We start from the raw sequence: 24,513 nt of genomic DNA on the forward strand, positions 1-24,513 counted from the left end.
TCTCGTTCACAACCCCACTGCAAATGAAGGCGACAATGGCTGGCTGTGTGTAAAATAGAGGGAATAAATAAAGACATGGCTGTAATTCCTAAAAGTCTACATTTCTGCCCCATCTTGATTACTTTATTACATAAATATGTTCCTGTCCAAATACTTATGGACTTAACTAACTAACAAAGTTGAAACAGAAAGTGAGGGCAGAAACATGAGGTTCAGTGGGTTTGCATTGATCGTTTCCCCCCACCAATCAGCTCAAAAGAGCCTTAAACCAGGTAGAGCAAAGGCTGTTACATAACCAAGAGTCTGGATTAAATCTTTGAAAAGATTATTACAATAAATAATCCTAACACCCACAAAGGCAACATGTTAGTGTGGTTATTGTTTATTGTTTAATATCACAACTGATTAGACTTCAACTCTCACTGAATGCAAAGCTGTTAAGAAATGAAATGAACATTTAATACTTTCCATGAAAAGGTCACCAAAATATGCCCTTAACCAATGGATCCACACAGGAATTCAGTCAAATCAGTTCAAATCACTGAAATTACCATTAAATTAATAATACAATTAAATCCAAGGATCTATTATGAGTGCATACACTACAAACACTGTGGAGCGTAACAGGGTAACTCCTGCCAGTATAAAAGTTACAAACACTTTGACAGGCACAATACTGCACATAGAAAGTCATGGAATAAAGAGAAATGTCAGTTCCCCCCAAATTGTTCATGTTAGTAAAAGAGAAACAGAAATGCTGCGTGTTCTGAATCGGCAGTATTCATTCTGAAAGCTCAGAGCTGAGCGTGCGCACACACAAAATAAGGCACCAATAAGGCCCCATGTTGGATAGGTACAGTTTGTACACAGTACATATGGATGCATGTCCTCAGGAAATCCTTTGAAGTTCAGTCAATTATGCACAGAGAAAAACACCCTTCCACATTTCAGCATCTCTCACTTCAGCTTTCACGTTGGCAGGCTTACGCGCTGCAGGCCAGTTGAGTGAGTAAGATATATTACTAAGCTCTTAAGGGCTAAAGGTTGATTTCTCTGACCCAGATTAAGCTTAATCCTACACTAATTGGGCTATTCAATGGTAAATCCTCACTGACTTTCCAATTTAGACTTAAACTAGACCTAATCTGTCTTCAGTCTTAAAACCGATCTATAGATTTTCCTTAAAGGGAATTTTTGCAGCATCTGCAACAACATTAAATGGTTAAGAGAGTTAAGCAAAGTCCTTTAGAGTGCTCCGTTCACAATTATTCACAGTGGTGGTTAATAACATTACATACATTATATGGACAAAAGTATTGGGACACCTGCTCATTCACTGTTTCTTCCAAATCCAAAGGTTATCCTGCTTATGTTGGAGTAACTGTCTCTACTGTCCAGGGTATGGCTTTCAAACTGGACTGAAGCACGGTTCTGGACAGTTGTGTGGTCTTTGAACACCAGTATAAGAGCCACTGTAGATGTACAGATAAAGTCAATGATTCACTCATCATATCAGCATACTGTGACACATTACACTCCTAAATGAGTGGCTATATACACTATATGGACAAAGGTATTGGGACACCTACTCAATTCATTGTTCCTTCTAAAATCAAGGGCATTCATTATTTTGTTGGAGTAGCTGTCTCTACTGTCCTGAGAAGACATCTTTTTACTACATTTTGGAGGAGCATTGCTGTGAGGATTTGACTGCATTCGGTGACGAGACCGTTAGTGAGGTCAGGATGTTGGATCCTCAATGCTGGGGGCTTAGGCATGATGCAAACAGGTTCATGTTTATCTGCTCCAGATAGTCCTGTTCTATTGGTAATATTTCTCTACAGGAACTGGACAAGCTGTGTGTGTGTACTTGTACATCTTGTGTCAGCAATGGGGGCAAATTAAAGTAACAGAACACATTAATTAAGAAGGGGCGTCCACATACATTTGGACATATAGTGTATAAAACTCATGTAGGGTCACTGGTCATTTTGGATAGTACATAAAATACAGCTATATTGGCACTGTAGACATTGTAACCCATGGTTCTATTCAGCACCACTGTATGTTTCTCTACAGTGGCCTTACATCTCAATCATTAAATTAAGCAGGAAAACTTTGAGAATTTGGTGGAATTCCCCTTTAAATGCCCCAACGTTCACATGCATGCACTTAACAATATATTAGAAAGATTAAGAAGACACAAATATAGTCAATATAGTCCATATCAAAACCTCTACTCATAACGCACACAAAACGCACAGACGAGTGGCTTCAGAGGGCACTTGAGACAGGCATCTTCAGCACAGTCGGGGGGTCTGTTTGGGGTACAAATGAATCAACTGATGTCAGACTAGATCATCAGTGATGTCACACTGTAACCGGTAAACTGCACTGTATGATGGGAAATGTGAGATCAGACAGTAGATTGAGAGCCCCCGTAATGTAATTGCTGCAAGAGTGTGCGAGAGCAAGAAAGCTGTAAAGACAGATCAAGACAATCAAGATTTAACAGGCATAACCTTTGATGTTCTTCCCATAAATGTGTTCTTTCATAGCAACCATTGCTAGGTTGGACAAGCTTTAGAGACTGCTGGCAAAAGTCTGATTCAACCTAACGAGAAACACGCTATACACTATATATGTCCAAATATTTGTGGTCACCCCTTTCAATGAATGCGATCAGCTACATTAGGTTGCACCCATGGCTGATACAGATGTGTACAGAAGTACTGCCAATAGAATAGGACTCTCTGAAGCAGATAGACATAAATTTACTGGCACCGTGCCTCATGCCAGGCGTGGGCTAGAGGTGTATAAAGCTTTGAGCTGTGGAGCACTGGAGCTGCAAGCTGTGTTCTCTGGAATGATGGTTGGTGCTCCATCAAATACTCTAATCGGGATGAGGTGGGGAGTTGGGGGATTAGGTGGGGTGGTGATCATCCAACATCCTGACCTCACGAATGTGCTTATTGCTTTGAATGCAATCAAATAAGTTTTAATACCCTTGATATAAGGAGTCTGACTGAGCGGGTGTCCCAATACTTTTGTCATGACAGCGTGGCCTGAAACAGGACCTCAGTATGGGTGATGTTGTTAGCTGTGTGTTTCTTTCTATGGAATTTTGAGCGTTTGAGTTGTCTGAGCATGATGGGATTCTTTCAGATGCTCGTCTTATGTGAAGTACTGCAATTATAACAGGCCCATTTAAAGAGGAAGTAGTTTTAAAGAAAATCTACCAGACTGCTGTCAGTATTGGTACTGGAAAAGTGATATCATGCCATCGCTGGTAGAGAATCTAAAGTCCAACCTACACTCATGCAACTTTTGCCAGCCTAGCGTCAGCTGCTGCAAAAGAAAGCATTTGTGGGAGCAGCATGGAAAGCCCAAGGCAGAAACAATATACAGTATAAAAGCAATTATTCAAATACAAACTTGTGTTCCTATGACAGATTTAAACTTGAGGAAATCTAAAAATGCTACTGTTTAAAACCTCAGATAAGCATCCCTCATATCTATAACATTTTCTTTCCCCAAATCACTAAATCAACACTTCATTGCTCTGTCTCTTCTTCTTCCTCTCCCTCAGATCCAACACACATTAAGTTAGCTCTATTCTTAGTCCGCTCGCGCTAAAGCCACAGTCCAGTCATATTAGCTACATGTCACAAGGCTCTCAAATATTCATGACATTTGAGCAGGCAGTAATGTGAGACAGCCCACCGCATGCAGGACCTGAGGCCCAGCAGCAAGCCTGGCTGCGAGTTAATCTAACACCCAGTCATTGCTTGCACACACACACACACACACACACACACACACACACACACACACACACACACACCTCATCTGTCCTTTAGAAATATGTATGTATGAACAGTTTTCCAAACACAGTAGAAGCCCGGTTTTGGACTAAGTGGCGTAGTGAGGCTTTGTTCACACAGCAGGGTGAAATCAGATTTTTTAATGAGTGTTCAAACTGCAGGTGACACAACTAGGTTTTATAAGATCAGACTATAGTTGCATATCCACATTCATTGTTGTAGTAATGATGTACGTGGGCTTATGATGGCCAGAGCAGGGGGGAGGGGAGCATGAAATGTGATATACCTGTTCATCTGCTATCTGTCATATGTCCAAAACATCTGAACAGGATTTGAACCACAATTCTACTGCATTGTAGGCCTATAGAAATATATACACTATATGGCAAAAGTATTGGGACACCTGGTTGTTTATTGTTTCTTCAAAATCAAGGGTATTCAAAAAATATATAGTTCACCATGCTTTTGTTGAAGTAACTGTCTCTACTGTTTTCAAAAGGCCACCACTCATCTCATCCCAAAAGTATTGGGCACAGTTCCACTGCTCCGCAGCTCACTGATGGGGGGCTGTATACCCCTTTAGCTCACACCTGGCTCTAGGCATGGTGTCAATAAGTTCATGTTTATCTGCTCCAGAGAGTTCTTTTTATTGGCAGTACTTCTCTACAGGGACTAGACAAGCTGTGTGTGCAGTTCCACATCTGTGTCAGCAATGGGTGCTCTTGAAGTAGCAAAATGCATTCATTAGAAGACGTGTCCAGAAACTTTTGGACATAATGTACAGTTCTTATGGAACAAATAGTGATTCTTCTAAGGCTTTGCTCAAAGAAATACTTGTGGCAGCCTTATGTTTTAAGAGTGTCACACTGACAATCCAGGTAGATTTAGTCCCAGTTCCTACATTTCATATAAACGTTTGGTTATTGGCATCAGCCAAGGATTCCCACAATTCTATTGTTCTGACCAGTCAGATCAGTAACAGCAAAAGAAAACAATCTGAATTGCTTATCTGAACAAAGCCTTGAGGACAATCAATGCCAAAACCCTTTCTTAGGCAAGAATTAGGCTTAACTGTCATTCAGAAAACTGGCCTATACTGCACAGCAACCACACTTAACACTGCTTTAAAGAAAGTCACCAAAATCTGGAGTTTAAGGATGAGATAAAGAATGAATGTGTTAAGTCAGGCTCCAGAAAACACGGCATATCAAAAAGCACACGGTTCATCGTTTTTAAAGTATTAAAGAAGACAGTTCTTGGCTAAGTAAGACACATGCATACTTTGTTTTGGCACAGATATGGTTCCAAAAAAAAAAAAAGCTGACCGCCACTGCTTTAAGTGTATTTCACCTCCAAAGCACAGACTAACAGCCATATGTGGTCGTAAGATGGGTGTGCCCTTAAGTTCACACAGCTTTGTAACAGTCACAAATAACAGGAAATGTCCTGCTGAAAAACGGTCAAACAGAGGCTCGCCACCGTAACATCTACACCATAAAGGAGAAGTTCACTTTAAATGGCTTTAAATGTTGCTAATAAACCTAAAATCCAGTAAGTGCCATTATTAGCGATATGCAATTGACCCGTCCATGCTCTGCCCAGTAACCTGTTCTTTCATAGCCGCTGTTGCTACAGAGGTTTTACAGAATGCTGGCTAAAATCCCATTCCCATTCTGATTAACTGAGGTCAGATCAGCTTTATCACTTCTGTGTATTTTATTATTATAGCCTAAACGTACTTGACTGGCCTTGAGGTGACTGGTTTTGTATCTACAAGTTGTTTTCTCAACTTTGCTCTGATGCTAACCAATCTGGCAGTGTTGGCTAGAAAGTCAGCGCGCTGGGTTACTGTTCACAACGTTGTGGGTTTGATACCCACTTCTGCTTCACTGTTGGGCCCTTGAGCAATCCACTTAATCCTCTCTGCCTTAAAAGTGACATTGCATGGCTCACCATGCAACCTGATGCTGGCTGTAGAGTATAATTATAATGACTGTATGACCCCCATATGCACCTGGTCACTTCATGCATCATGAGTATCAGGATGATATCTGGATGAGGGCAAGCCACATGAAATGCAAGTGTAAACAAACCCAAGATGCATTTAAAAGAGTTACAAATCCAATCACTGGGGGTGGTCTAAAACCATGTTATATCAGTGTGAACGTGTACTATAATGGGAGTCTAGGTCACCTTAAATCTGTTTTGGTTCCAAACACGTCTCTTGGTTGACAAACATGTCTTTGCTAATCAACTACTAAACTGGTGAATCATCCCTTTAATAATAAGCAATATCTGCTTTTATCTCATCAAAACGGGGCAGGTTGGAATTAAATAAGCTAGCTCAATTACTCAACCACTACAGTGACAAAAGACTATACACATAGAATTGTACAATCTACAATCCAATCTAACTACGGACACATTTCACACAAAATAAATAATATCTGGTATTAATAACCATCATAATTTCTCATTAGGTGAAATGGGATTTTGTCAATGCTTTTAAAAACTTCTTTAAAACAGCTACTATGAATAAATATGTTTGTAGGCAGAGCATTGAGTCTCTGTCATGCAAATACCTGCAAATCTCCACAATGGCAAGTTTACAGGAGAAGGAAAAGCCATTCTTTACTTTCAATGGAAGCCAATTTAAAAATATCTAATTCCACATCATTTTGGAGAATTTCTATTGGCCGACTGCTGAACAACTGCCAGAGATACAAGGTTTTTGCAAAACAGCAAGGTAGGTCAACTGACTGGTCCTTGCTCCTCTTAACACAATATTAGTGACATCAGCCTAAGGAATCCCTTTAATACAATGAACGGTGATCCTCAAAAGACCTATAAGAACATGACTCGTCGATTACAACCTATTTGAGACACTCAGCACCAGTAAATATGGAAAATTCAATAAAAACAAGGCAAGCATACTAAAGAGATCTTTGGAAATGCCTGATTTTAAGAAGCCGCCTGTAAGATTTTCAACATCAGCACACTTAGCCATTACTATCCTGCTCTCATTCCAAAAGTAGTAGTAGGACAATCTTACAGAGCGCTGCTTTTAAGAACAGGTGTAATAAAAAAAAAAAAAGAGGTTTCAGTTCTAGAAACTTCAGTAAAAGCAAAGGCATCGCCATGACATGTAAAAAACACTGCTCACCATTGTACTCTGACATTTTCTTTCCCCCAGTGGATGAAAAACCATATTCATGTCATATCATTTGGATGACCGCAATGATGAAGCATTACAGCGAGATGAAACATGTCAGTCCCTTAAAACTCATTCATTCCGGCTAGCTTGAAGCATCATGGCAGTAAGGAAGCTGAGAGGGCCCTCCGGTGGTCTGCTCCTGCACCCCAGTCTTGCTCTCTCTTTCTCTCAGTTTCCTGCCTTGCTCCCTGTTTCAGAGCCCGTTTCCGAGTGCAACAGTTTCCGCGGTTCCCGCAGAAACACCAGCAAGACAGTGATGTTGTCGCTGGAGCCTGCAGCTTTGGCCTGATTCACCAGGCTATGAGCAGCCTTCTCCCCTGAGCCGTCGGTCTCTCTCAGGGCCTCCTGCACCAGCCCAGGGACTTCCACCGGCCGCACCACGTCGAAAAAGCCATCGCAGGCGAGGAGGATGTAGTCCTCATCCCCCTTCAGCAGAACAGAGGAGCAGTCTGCTGCATTGGAGACATATGGCTTCTGATCAAAATCGCCTAGGACAAACAGAGATGGGGGATCATAACAAATACACACACACACACACATTATATATATATATATATATATATATATATATATATATATATATATATATATATATATATATATATATAAATGATATGCACATCTGATACCAAGTATACATATCACTGATAAGCAAAAACCTCAAAATCGCAACTTTATAGGCGGAGGAAAAACCTTCCAAACTTTCAATGGAAGTCAATGTAAAAAGATTTTATTCCAAGTAATTTTGTAGCATTTCTATTGGTCCATTCAACATGAACTTCTGACACAATATAAAAGGACAATAACAAAATTCAAATTATGCCAAAAAGTGAAAAACAGGGATTTCACCACAAAATATTACCACTACCATGTACATTTATAACAGGGGTATTAATATATAAAAAAAAATAAGGAATTAAACACAACCTACACAACTACACAACAAAATATTGGGTGATAAACAACCCAAATTGGGGAATTCCCACAATCTAGCACTTATGTTTGTATAATAAGCATGTTGCGTCATGGGACCAAATCAAATAGGATCTAATAGGATCAAATATATTGTAATATTTTTATATTTTGTTTATATAATATAATATTTAAACCGGACGTCTAGCAGAAATTCTGCTCAGTAATGACACACTGCTCAATTACAATCAAATCTTTATTAGTATTTATGTTCCTCCCAGCTTTCCTTAAATATTCTGGTTTGCTCCATTCTGTAAAGAGAAAATGAATAGTCATGAAAAGTCAGAAACAACATCAACCAGACATTAAGCAGAGTCTAACACACGTTGGTAACTTGCTAGCTCAGCTAAGTAACTATGTTTGTAAGCTCATACATACAGTTTATAATACTGTTTTACTTAAAATACTTGTCTTGTACTTATATTTAATGGAATTTTACTTACCGATTTGTGTTGCTGCCTGGAGAAAAGCAATTTAACCGACTGTGCTGTAATCTCTTCAACTGCAGCAAATTATTCTAACGGACTCCTTCAGGTGTTGTTAATTAAAGCCACCTTTAAGCCAAGAGAGTTTCAATATGTGTGACAGTAGAGAGGAAGACTGTCAAATCCTTATTCATGTAAAATGTGCTCTTTAACTTGAAGTGAGCCATCACATTAGCAATTAAGCTAAATACTAGTGTTGCACCGATACCGATACTGTATCAGCACCGATACTGGCACTTACACAGTAACCATGAAGCCTATGGACGCCCTCTATTTTTTTTAAATAGAACTATTTTTTTGCAGACTTTGTTATGAAAGCAAATGTTAGAACAATAGTTTTTACCATTAAACAAAAAATTAATGGAACTTGTAGCACTTTTTCTTTCCATGTGGTGTTCTCAACCAGAAGTTGAGTTTCAGTAGCTTGTTTAAAGGAAAGTACCTTTTCACACAGAGTCGTGTACCTAAATGTGAAATTGTTGCAGAAGCACTTTTTTGTTTCTAAACTGGCTTTTTTTCACTACTCTGAAATGTGAATTTTAGGCACCAGTTAAAAGCTGTTTGGTGAAGATTGGCAAGATTCTGCTTCCTACCTGCATGTGTTTCTAAATTGTGGCAATTTCTATTTTTTATATCTCTGAAACCTTTCAAATGTGCCGTTACTTAAGCGCTAACCTAAGCTACACTTATTAGTTCTTTTTTTGGGAAGGTACAACCTATAAAAAGTGGAACACTGTAAATATTAGGATTTATACCCATCTATTGAGTATTTAAGTCAGAGGTGGTATCATTATCGGTACTCAGTATGGGCAGATACTTGAAAATCAGGATTCCAGAAAGCAAATAGTGGTATCAGTGCACCCTTTCCAAATACTGTATACTATAATAATAATAATAATAATAATAATGTAGTAAATTGGAAAGTAGCTGAAAAGTCACATGCTTCACAAGAACACATTGTACAAAAAGCTCTACTGTGCTCTGCAGAAGTTAAAAAAAGCACAATCACAGTATCATTGGAATAACATAAGAAGATATGATTGACTCAAAGGTTGTTGAAAACAGGGACTTGAAAAAAGAAATGAGTCAGCACTAATACAAAAATGACAGAGTCATGAGTAATTCAGGTATCGAGTTCAATACTGTATTCAGTAAACCATAAATAATTACTGAGAAAGTCCTGGCAGTGCGGATGACTTCGAAAAACAACGTCATTCGTCTCTTCCGAACAGGAAAGTTACTCACCTATTGCCCTGGAAACAGCATATGTTCCATTAACACGCCAGCAGCCCATGAACGCAATGCAACCTCCCAGGTCCTCTATTCTCTGCTTCTCATCCTGCACAGAATGGGGAAGGAGGAGACCACCAAGGACACATTAATCACTACTTAGAAGGCAGTAATAAGTGCGTAATGTAGTGTCTGCAGAGTCTCTTTTAAGATTTGTACTGAGCTGATGTAAAAAGGGATAATGAATCATATTTAATCATATCTCCTAGCTATGTATTCAGAATGTGCTCTGAAATTTACCAGTCATTCTTAATAATTAATAACAAGTAATAATCGAAATCATTATACGACCCCAGTAATTACTCAGAATAGTGGCTCCTAAAGGAACAGTTAGGCAAGAATGAAACTCAGTTTTACTGCCATGTTTTCCCCTAAACTCACAGGTTTGTTGTTTGAAGTTCACTTCTTTAGCTTTGCACTGCAGCAATGACTGTAGAAAACATGGACGTCGGGGATCCGTTCCCGTCCATATTATAGAAATCAAGCCAAAATTGTCCGCCATGTCGTCAAATTTGCAAACAGAGTCTGTGCAGTAGAGACCAGAGGTGGAGACAGGCTTGCCTACAAATTTGGTAGATCGAACCCCTTCTCTCCTTCTCTCCGCTTCCCCAGGATACCCAGTTTGTCCAATAGTGCAGTTCCCGTTACAACTTTGCTACTCCACTTAATTAATAAAAGGGTGGCAATGCAGGACCTGCAGACGGTATCTTCCAGCCAAGGCTGTCAATCAATCACTTCACTCATAAGTGCAACCCTTCCTTCTTTATATATAGCATAGCCAGAGTTTAAAACTGATTTCTGGGGGACAAATAAAAATGAACCAATATTACCACAGGAAACGGTTGGCATTAAGACACTGGAGATGCAAAGACAGTTTAGAGATGGAAGGAGATGGAAGATGGGCAGTTTTGCCATTGAAACATATGGGAATGGGCGGAGCTACATCCCGTAAGTGTACAAAGCTGTACTGAGGCACTAGATCTGTGGTTGCTAGGTGCCTATGCTGTCTATGTTTTCTACAGTCATTGCACTGCAGCTACAAGGCTAATATAGCTAGCATCAGGCAAATATTATGCTTAAATCATCACACGTGTCTCTAAATATGTCAGGTTGTTAAGTGATTAACAGACTTGCTTATGCGGCTTCTGACACTGGATGAATGATTGCAACCACTGTTCTTCACTTTAGTGCATTTTTATAGCTTACAGTGACTCATACAATCTCAGAAACCACATAAGCAAGTCTATCTGAGATTACTTATTAGCCTGGCCTGGTGTGACGTGGTAGGTTAGCATGTGTTGTACCTCTCTCTCTGGTTTGTGGGGGTCCATCAGGATGACTGGTTCACCTTGCCTCACCAGCATGACCTGCGAGTCGCCCAGCCAGGCTACCGTCAGCCTATCAGAAGCCAGCAACACAGCCACGCCTGTGCTGCCACTGCGCATGCGCTGCAGACGGAAACAAACGCAGACACATTAGAACATGTAGAACAACTGTAGACACAGAAAAACGTATCCCAATGCCTTGTCCTGGGGAAACCCTACCCTACTTATTTTGCAGGTTTTTGGCCAAGCCAGTTCGACCTCAAGACTCAAGGAACTGACCGAGACCTCTTACAATGAAAAAAAAAAAAAGATTACAATTTTAGTTTTTTTTATAAAATAATGAAAATAAAATCAGAATACCTCCAGTCAATTTCAGTTTTTGGTGACTCACAGCTTTTAAAAAGATCTAAAAGAGATGCCCATATAAGGGAATAAAGAAAGCATACTGGGTGGGCAGGATGTTCCTTACTCGTCTCTATTGTTCTCCTCCAAGCATGTTGAGCTGCCCAACATTGTTGCATTAGTAGCAGTGTGTGCCTATTACTGTTGATTTTAGTGTTCTCCTCCAAGCATGTTGAGCTGCCCAACAACGCTGCATTAGTGGCAGTTTGGTGGCTGCCTTAATGTGTATCAGAGGAATCAGAATCAGAAATACTTTACTGATCCCTGGAGGGAAGTTGCAGAAGCATGTACTATTCTTCACCCTCTTAGCTTGGTAGCACATTATATGATAAGGGAAGACTGAATAAACAAAAACTGATGTTAAAATGCCCATATAGGGCATAAAGTAAGCATAATGAGTGGGTAGCATACTGGGTGGGTAGGCTGTTCCTTCCTCTTCTGTACCATGCAGCACAATGCTACTGTTAATTAGTGTTCGCCTCCAAGCATCTCAAGCTGTCCAATGATGCTGCATCATCAAAGGAAGTCTTCACCCTCTTGGCTTGGTAGCACAGTGTGTGATAGGGGAAGATTTAGCTAGTGAGAGGAAGTACCTATTAATAAACTGAGTAAACTAAGAGAATTGGTCATAAAAATGTATGTCTGAAAAAGTACATATGAATCACAGTAGGCACTGGCCTTATCCCTTGCCATGCAAAAATATCTCCAAACCACACGTGGACTCCTATACCCAACATTAACCAACTGGCGGGTCAGTTTCCCTGTGCTTTAAGAACCTAGCTCAACTCTTGCTATCTTGCTCTCTGCATCATCACAGTCATCTGTTCTCAGAAAGAAACAAGGGTAGATGGTATAAATCAAAAACATCAACACATCTTCCTCCACCGAGTGACTAAAAGTGAACCCACTCACGCAACTTTCTCTCCTATGTGAGAAAGATCCTCTCAGCAGCCACTGGACTCCTACATTGCCCACATTAAAACAGTACCATCACGCTGACTAATATCCCTACCTGCACAGACACTTCAGCAGCCATGCAGAAAGCTACTTACCATACATTTATCCGCAGTGTGTGTGTGTGTGTGTACATATTTACAGGTTTAGATGTTTTTCTTCTGAGAACTGAAACAAGCCTCAATAAGAACTTTCCATTTATGGCATGAGGCTGTGATTACATGAAGTGGAAACCTGCTGAAGGCTTCAGATTCTGTCTTGAAGCGCGATAACATCCTACTCACAGCAGTGGGTATTCTGTAATTTAGCCTTCTTCCTGGAGGGACATTTGTTATTTTATCCAAAGCAAATTACAGTAGGTACGCGCCGAGTCCCCAGCTCCACCACACCAGCTAACAGGCACCTGTCCCGGGCAATATGGCTTCAAAAGAGAGATGAGGGGAGTCTACACTATCTACCCACCCGAAGAGAGCACAGCCAATTGTGCTCTCTCAAACGTCGACCACTGATGGCAAAGCAGCATGGTTTAAGACAGGAACTCGCCATCCCAGGGCCATGATTTTTTTTTTCACGTCAAACTATTCACACCAGAAGAATTTTTGCCAAATTGTGAGGTTTTAATTCACATTACTATGAAGCGGTGTCTCTAAAAACAGCTACGTGCAAAAGTTTAATTGCCCTGGATCTGCAGAGTTTACACTTTCTGAGACGAGACTATTTGCACAAATATGGTTGTCATGTCTTAACATAGTGGACAGAAAGTTGTCAAACCGAGGGCTGAATTTAAATGACCAGACATTGTTGTGAGCCTCAAGCTGTACACCACTCAGAGACCTACACCAGCACCGAAGTCACACCTCGGGACAGGTCAGCTTCCACGTTAAACGTCACGCTTTCAGTCCTACCTCTCTCTTGGCTTTGGTCTTGAACATGTCGTCCGTTTGTATGAATGTGTTTTTGAAGGCTGTGGCTGCGTCACTCTTGAGCTCCTCCTGCTGACTGAGAATGACATGCAGGTGAGTCGCAGCGTATGTGGCAGCATCCACTCCTCCATGTCCATCAAAAACAGCATAGTACTCTCGCTCCACACCGTCCTATAAGAATAGAAACAACAATTCAAATTAGTTTCTGATTCAGATCATTTAGAAAACAGTTAAACGCTTGTTGGTTCAGTTCAAATACTAGGAAGGCTTTCTACTAGATGTTGCTGGAGCATTGCTGTGAGGATTTGATTGCATTCAGCCACAACAGCATTAGTGAGGTCAGGAAATTGGATGGAGCACCATCATTCTAGAGAACACAGTGCCACTGATCCACAGCTCAATGTCTGTTGGCATTAGACATGGTGCCAATAGGTTCAGGTTTATCTAATCCAGAGAGTCCTATTCTATTCACAGTACTTCTCTATAGGAAATTGACAATTGCATGAGTGTGTCAGCAATGGGTGCAATTTAGGGCAGTGGTGGCTCAGCGGTTAGCTATCGCGCCGGGCTATCGATAACAGGGTTGTGGGTTTGATTCCCGGACTCGGCAAGCTGCCACTGTTGGACAAGGCCCACTGCTCTGGGTGTGTGTGTACTCATAAATAGTGCAATTATTATATTTGGAGGTTGCCCAAAGCATTTATTTTAGTCAGAAATTAGCAAATTACATATAATATTGATCATTACACTCCAATCCATCACATTAGCTACATCTGGTACTGAATCTCCAGTATTTCACTTTTCTTTTCTTCTGAGGCCTCTAGGAATGTTCATTTGGCATCTTAGGGCGGCAGACAAACAGCTAACCTAGCCAGGGTCAAGAGATTTAGAACCAGTAATTGCTGAGCCTAAAGTCCTCACCTGTAACCCAAAGAGCTGATTAAAATCAGTCAGTATCACATGCCGATCCTCCATTTTTCTGCGAGTGTTGCGGATGGCATGAACAGAGCAGAGGCGAGACTGAGAGGAGCAAGGTGCTGGGCTGGGCAGCTGTTTCTGCCAGGCCATACCCACTTCTCTCAGCTTGTTGATAAAGAGGCGTTGAACAGGTTCGGACTGAAGCACTGCAGAGAGAAAAATAAAATTCATTAATTAAAATGAATGCATACAGGATATAAAAAAAGTAAACAAACACAACACAATGCAAATTCATCTCTGCTCAGGGCCCAGTTTCCCAAAAGTGTTAAAATCAATTTTAGCGTTAAGGTCAACTCAACTGGTAGAGAGATATAAAGATTATATAAAGAAACTGGTATAAACATATAAAGATAATCTTAGTGCTAAGAGGCTCTTGGGAAACCCAGCTCTGTTCACTAAAGGGTTTTTCTAATAACATTCACTTTAACCTATGAAGTTGTAATATCCTGTATGAACACCAGAGGGCGGCAAAGTAACATTTGAAACACTATTCATGTGAGTTTATACAAATATAGAAAGTAAATAAATATGAATATGCATACAAAAATCTACTCATGACGGATACACATGGTACAAACACATATTTACATATAATATGGTTTAATATAATATCATATTCTGGGGTCAATATTCTTTGATTTCATTCATTTTATATGTATAATAAAATAAATAAAATATAAAACGCAGCTTAGCGGACCTGTGTATGTAACCCACAACCTTTTAAACAATAACTAAGAGCTCTAACCACTCAGCCACCACTGCCCTATATAACATAAGCCATTCCCCCAGCGCCACCCACTGTGAAATCTTGATCACTGACAGTGGTGTGTATTAAACTGCACACCTCAAAACAAGTAAATTTACGTGTGTCACTTACAAACAACCTCCGGTTCATCATCTGACTGCTGCTCAGGGTCTTTGGGGCAGTGCAATGGTGAAAGGTCATCTTTCAGAAGCTCACTGACTGCTGCATGGCACATTGATGCACTTAACCAGCTGGGGGCGTGTCTATACAATTAAACAAACAAAAAGTTACACAGCTTATTATTCATACAACAAATACAATGCCGAGGTGCCGATCAGATCTCTAAACAGGGTAAGATGTACTGGGTGCACCAGATGTATTCCTTAGGTACACTGTAGAAAAAAAAGAGTAGCTCCTTGAAAAACCTTTAGGTTCCTCCAAGAACTCAAACATTTCTCAATGCTCTTAGAGGTGCCTTTAAGAACTTATGGAATTCGTCATTATGAAATCTGGTTTCTCAAATAACTCATCTGAATTACGGTTCTAGAGGATCTTTGGGCTGCTATATTCAGATCCATGAGGGAACCTCTTGAATTTCTCTCACTGAACTAAACCTTAGCTTTTTGCATCCTTAGGAATGGGTTCTAATTAGAAGGTTCCTTAAAGCCTTAAAAAGTTTTCTACAGTTTCAAACTGGAGATGCTCCAAAGGTTCCTCAAATATCATGTCCATTTAGTTGGAACTAAATACAGTAGCCTGAAGATCCTTTAGGAATCTTAATTCAATATTATTACTGTGTAATCCCAAAAGTTCTCACAGGCATCTCTAAGTACATTGAGGGATCTGTGAGTCTTCAAGAAACTCCTCTTTTTTTTTTTTACAGTGTATGAAATCATTAAAGACAACCATTAGAAATATTCTTCCAAGAGAAAAATATTTTTTAATTTAAAGTTTAAACACATTTAAGCAGGCAAATAAGCATTCAAATGGTGCTCATGATGACCAATGAGCTGACAGAGATAAAGGATAGGGGTAATTCTACAACTTCAAATTACGTAGGGTCACCTAATAAGACTGAACCTGTATAAGCTACATCTCCTCTGGCAGCGCTGTGTAATCAACAGCATCATGAGCAACATGATCTATCTGGAGAAATATAAACTACAGCTGATAAAGCAGGTCTGTGCAACGCTCTGACTACGACACAGCTCTGCATGAAGAGGAAACGAACTCTGATCAAAAGGAAGTGGGCAGAACAATGGTTACTCCGTTTTTTGCTGTTTTTTTTCCGTAGACAGGAAGTCTACCCTGAGGAATGCACCAGAGAGAGAGAGAGACAGAGAGACAGAGAGATACTGAGAGAATAAGACTGTCGGTCATGCAGAGGCCTGTAGATCAGCCTCAACCCACTGTTACTTTAATCTTACAAAAACCTTAAGCTAAATTAAATACTAACGATTCGTCCAAATGTTTGTGGACACCCCTTCTAATGACTGCTTTCAGTTACTTTAAGTTGCACCCATTGGTGTGCAAAGATGTGCAAATGCCCAAACACAGCTTATCTAGTCCCTGAAACTATTGGCACCATGTCTAACTCCAGCCATGGGACAGAAAGGTATATCCCCCCCCCCCCCCCCCCCCCCCCAACAGCATTGAGCTGTGGAGCAGTGGAACTGTGTTCTCTGGAACGATGGAAGGTACTCCAATATTACGTCCAATATTTCTGGGATGAATTGGGGAGTTATGGATAAGGTGGGGTGGTGATCATCCAACATTCTGACCTCACTAATGCTTGTTGCTAAATGTAATCAAATCCTCACAGCAATGCTCCTCTAAAATCTAATAGAAAGCCTTGCCTAGAGACAGATATTTCAACAAAAGCAGGTTAAACTCTCGTCCCAATACTTTTGTCCACTTAGTGTATATTTCCTAAGCAAAATCTGAGATAAATACAAAAGTAGCAGCTCAAATACTGAGAACGTTATAGACCCACATGGAGCTTTTTAATACAGGCAGCATTTACCAGCTTTTTGGTCTCAAATTAAATGTTAATTAAATAATGGTGTCATTAATTATGAACCAATATAGATGCTTTTAGGTAGACTTTTTTCCCTATCAGATGGATCTGAGCAGAAGTAAATATATTATCATTGGATATAAGGATATAAATAACCTCAATAAACAGATGCTTTAAAGACAACACCCAGGGTCTTTCACCCATGATACCTGTGTTACCTTTAATCAAATACAAAGCAAAATGTCTTTAAATAGACGGCCTGGTGTTGATTTAAGCAGCTTAATGTGAAAATTGGTATTGTTTGCTCCTGTGCGCCCCCTACAGGCGAGAAGTATAATTCACTTTTACTCCACTGCTGTAAATGCAAATCGTACTATAAGCTCCCCTTTTAGGACAGCTGTACACATGCATTTGTTGACAAGCTGAAAGATACAGAAGCTGCATCTAAAGTAAAAGAAGCATGTGAACTGAGGGGGTAGAGTAATGCTACCGGATTTTACACAAATATGACTCTAGTTTTGCAGCCTTAAGAGTTCCCACAAGAGGTCTAGGTCCAAAGTTTCGTAATGCAGTAGCAGCATTCAAGCCCGAACTGGCAATGTCCGAGCTGTTGTTCTCCCTGTTACAGTCAGTGGAGTATCAACATCATGTTAAAATATTTTAAGGTAAAAATGCTACTTAATGTTGTTTTAATGCATCTTTTTTACAATACTGCAAAGTATTGTAGTGCATGAGAATTAGAAATAAGAAACATGCAGGAGTAGTCCTGAGAGAGCCAAGTCTGAACTAGTGATAATTGTTCTCTATGTGTATGAGTGTATGAGTGTGTGTGTGTGTGTGTGAGAGAGAGAGAGAGAGAGAGAGAGAGAGAGAGAAAGCAAGATAAGAGAGGACAGGAATTACAGGAATGCAAGAACACTCCCCTTATTTAAGACAGGAAGGTGGGACAGGTGTCAATGTGTGCACACATACACAAATGCAAAGGTGCCACATTCACTGCACCAAATGGCTATTTTAGACTCAGAGGACACCCCCCCCACACACACACACATATATACAGTACTATGCATTTATAAACACTATAATGAAAAGCTCCTTATCTGGACAGTAAGTGTTTATTTACTCAGTAAAACACTGATATTAGAATACATACTTGTTCACACCCTGTTCACACCTGGTCATATCAATCTACTGACTAGTGACTAGTATCTGGATTGTATCCTGACAAGATTTTAGCTACATGCATTTACACTCTGTCAAATGAGTCTCTGGTTCTGTCAAATCCAATTGCTGTGTGAGACGGAACATGCAAATTTGGTCTCGCTGTGCTGCAATTAATACTAATGTTTGGGGTGTACAGGGAGGGGTTTTGGTTGTTGAATGCATCTTGGAGAGACGAACGCATTCATACTGCTAACATGTGGCTCAAATGCATCTCAGATCACCTGCTGAAGTGTTGTTAGTGATCATGTCTGGTTTAAATGATATAATCCTGATACTCAATACGCATGAAGTTCTTGTTCCTTTTTACAGTATTTCTGTTCACCTGCATCTGTTCCAATGCGAGCTGGAGCTTTTACAGTAAAGACTCTTATTACCAAAATAAATGGTCCTAAAAGATATGCTTTGGTGCCTAAATGCACTAAAACTTATAGTACTGTACATATTTGCATTCAAAATGGAAAACACCCCCCCCCCCCCATGCATAACAGTTCCCCCACCTGGCAGAAAGCAGCCGAAGGCCAAGCTCCAGGCTCTCTCCCTTCACCTCCTCTTGCGTGACCTTGCGGCTGAGCGGGGCGAGAGGCAGCGGGTCCTCCGGGCCCAGCGGGTTCCTGAATTCCTCCACAAAACCCTTCAGAAACTCCCGAGCCTCGTCCTGCTCCTTCGTCCCCATCACGGCTCACAGCGTGCGTCGCACTCAGTCACTCCGGATTAAAGCGTCTGAAAAATGAAGAATGGTGAAGATAACGGTCATGTCTGCCTCACCTACACACTTCTGTGTTTACTGTTAAAAACAATGAGTGAAGAAAACGAAACTTCACTGCAAACAAGCAGCCGCGGGACAGCTAACACACAAAACCCTGCCCCACCTTCCCCACTAATGCTCCCTGATTGCAGTGTTGGCCAATAACAGACACGGTCATGAAGCACCTTGTTTTGAAACAGGTTAAAACACTTTGTCTTTGTGTTGAGATGTGTTGAGACATATCATTTTAGGCTGTACCTAATAAAAGGTCCAAAGATTTCAATGTACACTACATGTCCAAATGTTTGCGGACACCCCTTCTAATGAATGCATTTTGCTACTTTAAATTACACAGATGCTGACACAGATGTGCAAATGAACACACAGAGTCAGTTGTCTGTTGAGGAGTTCCTCCAACACCCTGATCTCACTAATGCTCTTGTTGCTGACTGCAATCCAATCCTCACAGCAATCCTCCTCCAAAATATATTAGAAAACCTGATGAACCAATGAATAAGTAGGTGTCCCAATACTTTTGTCCATATAGTGTAGTATTGTATGACATACTTAGTATACTGTCCTGGTATACCACAGCGACACCTTAATAAACTGCTGGCAACACCAGACGTACAATAGCAACCACCTCCACCATCGCAACACCCTGGCAACCATTCGGTATTCCATTGTGACCCCTTAGCATAGTCTTAGCAAGCACCAGATACCATATCAACCTTTTCCTCATGAGAACAAAAAGTTCTCAACAATGCTCAAAAAGTAAGAGAAAAACAGGCACCATAGGAAATGGCAGTTACCATAGCAACCACCAGAGACATCATAGCAACCTTTCAAAATCTGTTTTTTCATCACAAAGACAAAAGAATTATGTTGAGAAAATGAGAGAAAGTCAGAGATCTCATAGCAACAACCTGGTATACTATTGCAACTCCATAGCAAACCTCTAGCTACCACCACACATACCATAGCAACCAGCTTCAACATAGCAACACTCTTGTATTCCAAACATCTGGTATTTAATAGCAAACTCCTAGCAACCACCAGATACCATAGCAACCTTACAAATTTTGATTTTTTCTTCAAAATCCTCCTTAATGCTTTGGAAAATGAGAGAAAAGTCGAATTGCCATAGCAACCACCTGGTAAACTTTAAACCAGACATACCATAGCAACCAGTTTGTATACTATTGCAACTCCTTAACAAACTGCAAACCAGGGTTTTATTTGTATTAATGCATCGATGCTTAATAACATGATTATCTAATGGGTCCAAAAAGCTAATTAGCATGTTAAACACAAAAACACCAGACATACCATCGCAATATTTCAAAGTCTGAACAGGAGAGAAAAGCAGATACCATAGCAACCAACACATATACCATAACGACCCTTCAGCAAAGGTGTAGCAAACACCTGGGATTCCTCAGCGACCATAGCAAACTTCTAGCAACAGCCAGATATGATATTATAACCATGTCCAACATAGCAACGCCTTAGCAACCATCTGGCGTACCACTAGAAATACCATAGCAACACTTCCCCTGACTTCAATTGAAAGTTAAGAAGGTTTTTGAGGGACAGTGGTGATGCGTGTATATGAGTGAGCTCGCGCTGTCCTTTAAAGTGTGTCATACTGTACCACTGCGTATGTATGTGTGTGTGTGTGTGTGTGTGTGTGTGTGTGTGTACCCATCCCCAGCCCTGGCTGAGAGTGCATTTCCTGCAGGCAGTTCATAAGTAACCGTGACTTCTCTGCAGCCTCGGCAGAAATGAACCCCTACCTAATTGAGTACAGTTCAAAGCCTGCACGCTCCCGCACCTGACCGCGCGCACGTCTACAGCTGCCCTTGATTCTGAAGTCACACACACATACAGGATGCATGCGGGCTCGTAGGTGCTCCTGCGGGGAGATAGGCCTTTCCAAGCCCACCAAACTTTCCTCTAACGGGACCCGCCCGTTACCGACCACACATACGCACGCGCACGCACGCACGCGCGCACAACGGTGATACGTACCTTGCCAGCCCCTTTTTTTTTTCAACGCTTCTCGCCTGCACGCCCTGCGCGCGCTGCACAACAAAAGCGGCTCACGAGGAAGTCGGTGTGTCTCTGTCTGCCTGCGTGCGTGCGTGCGTGCGTGCGCGCGTGTGTGTGTGTGTCAGTGAGTGATACAGACTGAAAACACTTTCAGTGCAAGACGGATGGACCAGTGCACGAGCGCAGCGCTGTGTGGAGATCATCCACATGCTTGTCAGATCTGTTTTGTTGCTCCGTGACAAGAAGAAGCGAGCAACTGTAAAGGGACTCAGTCGGGAGTGGTGACCCCTAGTGGCGGCTCTTGGGAATTACAGTACAGTAATGTTGAAACAGCACTTCTTGTACAGACCTCTGACAAAAAGGTCATAAAGCAGGGATGATAGGGTGTAACTCTCTGATCTGATCTTCTTATTAAACCTTCTTACCTGCTTTATTAGTGACTGCATGATCTGCAACCTCCAGCACAGACACCAAAAACAATGGTGGCTCAGTGGTTAGAGCGCCGGGATATCAATAACAGGGTTGTGGGTTCGATTCCCAGGCTCGACAAGCTGCCACTGTTGGGCCCTTGAGCAAGGCCCTTTACCCTCTCTTGGCTGCCCACTGCTCTGGGTGTGTGTGTGTTCACTACCAGATGGGTTAAATGCGGAGGACACATTTTGCTGTACACTGTACAGTGAGAAATACGTGCACCTTTACCTTTTTAACCATCACCAGCACCCCACCCTAGCAACCATCTGGTATACCATAGTGACCCTATGCAAATTCCAAGCCCCCTTCAGGGATATCATAGTAACCTTTATCTATATTTTTTGTTAATTCTGGGAAAAGACGTTCTGCTGTTGGTTCGTCCTGCACATAATGGTAAGAGCAGACGTTCGGACGTTTGGGTGGATGTTTTATATGTAGTTCCTTTAACCACAGAGGCAGGTCCTCTTCTCTAGAAGACATAGGATAGTTATATGGCATTACAGAGCACTCCAATCTCTTTGTGTTTTGCTCATAACAAAGTTAGCAAAGTTACTGAGACACCCTCTAACTGAGTAGGTGGAGGCACAAGGCAGGGTTTTCTAATAAAGTGACCTTTAAGTGGATACACAACATGGGCGTTTCTACTAAAGTGTCCAGTAAGTGGCTGCAAAAGGGTTTTTAAAGAAGTGGCTAGTGAGGGGAAGCGTATGGTAGGGGTTGAAAAGGGGTGTTCATGACCATTTGAAGTAACTAAGCTCTTAACTCTCTGTGAGATGAACAAACAACCTCCTGCTTTACCTCACCTCTGCAACTCTGAAAGGGTACATTATTAGACCATACGCTGAGGGGTTCTCTATAGAACCTGTTAATGTTCTTTTCTGTAGATTTCCTTCCTATTCGTTGATGCTGGAATGTCAACATAACTGAAAATGGCTTCAGCTGATGAGTGACAGTGAGTGAACAGCAGCGTCTCAGTTCTTAATAATGAAGTGGGAATTGTCTGGAACTGAAATGGTCTAGATACGTAAATATGGCACAACACAAAGGTCACGACAAGAGGGTGTGATAATAGAGATCTTCACTTTTTTTTTTCAGCAGTTGTTTTTAACACTGCAGTTCTGTTCCAGGAACCTGGTTCTCAGCTGGATCCTCATCTGCTTCAAAGAGTCCAGTCTAGAAGATCAGGCTCAGGGCTCATTTATTGGAGGTTCTGTCTGGAGCACCTCAGTTCTCAGTAATGAAGGGGGAACTGTGTACAAACTGACCTAGATAGGTTCTAGATAAATGCATTCCAGAGGGGGTATGGTTCTTAATTTCTTCACTCTTTCCAGATGTTGTGATGATCCTAAAGCTGCAGTTCTGTTTAAGGAACCTGGTTTCTGGACCTGAAAACTGTCTGGTTCCTCATCTGTGCTGAAGAGTCCAGTCTAGAAGATCAGCCTGAGCCCTCGTTTATCTGAGCTCCTGCTTCTGTGATTGCTTCCCACAATGCAAAGCTTACACAGCGTTAGCCACTATTTCTCCACGCACCCTTCTGAATACATTTGTATATATAATGAGCGAGTAGCCAATGAGAGGTGCTGATTAAGGCGAGTGTTTAAAGGCTTGTTATGTGAGCGGTGTTCTCGATGATAGTGAGGAAAATCAGGTACTGTACTGGTACTGTAGACTAAGTAGCAGCATCTGAAGCAGAACCTCCATTTTAACACGTTCTAAAATAAATGTGTGTTTTTTTTATTTCTTCATTTCATTCTGTTCATGTGTTGCTGTACTGCTTTCCCTCACCAGAGGCACTGTAGCATCTATAGCCCTGGGTAATATCTCATTCTCTCTCAGGCCTGGGGCTTTCTCTAACCCACAGGGGATCAGTGATGCCCTCTGGCCCCACCTACCCAGGGCAGAGAATGAGAAGAGGTAAATCTGGGCTACCCGACATGCCCCACCTCCTACAGAGAGTGGGGAACAAGGCATGCCAGTAGAGGCATGACATCTCTAGCCCCACCCACAGAAGGCAGGGCTTGCAGCATGCCAGTACTGGGTTCACCTCAAACCCACCAACACTGAGTGGAGAATGAGGGAAAACGGCCCAGCCCAGATTTATAAGAGTCTGTATGTGACATGATAGATAAGACATTTACAACTAGGGTTCACACTAATGGTGAGCGTTGGGCAGTTCCTGATAATGAGGTAATATGCTAATTAACTGAGTTACCATCAACGTGAAGCCTGGAGCATCAAGCTAAGAGAGAAGCGTTGGCCTCTGTTTGACCATAAGGGGACAGATTCTGGAGGGTTTACTTTCTGCTGTCGAGCTCAGTTTAGACCAGCTTTAATTAAAAACTGCAGTAGGTGTGATAAGCTCCTCCCACACTGCACCCATGTGTTATTATGGGCCGACCCACATCTGCAGCTGTTCTTCTTTTCCATGAAGTTCTAGACAGTTCAGTCCTGGTGTTCAGGTCCAGCGTTTTTCTCACTGATGGCCTGATTCTGTAGTGCCATCTGGCCTCAGTGATGGTACTGAAAAACATCCACTGGCAGGTATTTCAGAACTAGGCTTCACCTTCATGGTAACCTTTCTTATCATCCTATCCCAGCTTACCTGATCTGTAAGGGACCCTAAAGCATTAGGAGCATTCAATATACAGCCTTCATTCATCGCCACCCCCAGGCTGTGATTGGAGACTGTTTAGGCCTTCTGATCTACAGTTGCAGCTCCAGTGCTCCTCTGACTGTTAGATCCAAACACTGCAATAACATATCCTATTTAACCCATTTAAGCCACATATTTGTGCAGATATTTCCATATATTATAATCTATATATGAATATATTGGCATGTACTTGCATACTAAAACAGTAGCAAGTTTAAATGAATGTAACCTGTATGTAT

The 24,513-nt window shown here is 41.4% G+C and overlaps 1 protein-coding gene across 1 annotated transcript; it reads right to left on the minus strand.

The window, feature by feature from the left end:
- Positions 1 to 376: 376 nt before the first annotated feature.
- ppm1f (protein phosphatase, Mg2+/Mn2+ dependent, 1F) lies at positions 377 to 21,247 on the minus strand. The gene is made up of 8 exons (XM_072664675.1): positions 21,130 to 21,247; positions 18,851 to 19,073; positions 15,245 to 15,375; positions 14,311 to 14,513; positions 13,372 to 13,560; positions 11,090 to 11,233; positions 9,741 to 9,834; positions 377 to 7,526 (listed from the first exon to the last, which is right to left on the minus strand). Exons 2-8 carry the CDS (start codon positions 19,024 to 19,026, stop codon positions 7,207 to 7,209), a joined length of 1,257 nt encoding a protein of 418 aa, XP_072520776.1. The 5' UTR covers positions 19,027 to 19,073; positions 21,130 to 21,247; the 3' UTR covers positions 377 to 7,206.
- Between the last annotated feature and the right edge of the window lie 3,266 nt (positions 21,248 to 24,513).

The sequence above is a fragment of the Salminus brasiliensis genome, chromosome 20, assembly GCF_030463535.1.
Source record: "Salminus brasiliensis chromosome 20, fSalBra1.hap2, whole genome shotgun sequence".
Classification (NCBI taxonomy): domain Eukaryota; kingdom Metazoa; phylum Chordata; class Actinopteri; order Characiformes; family Bryconidae; genus Salminus; species Salminus brasiliensis.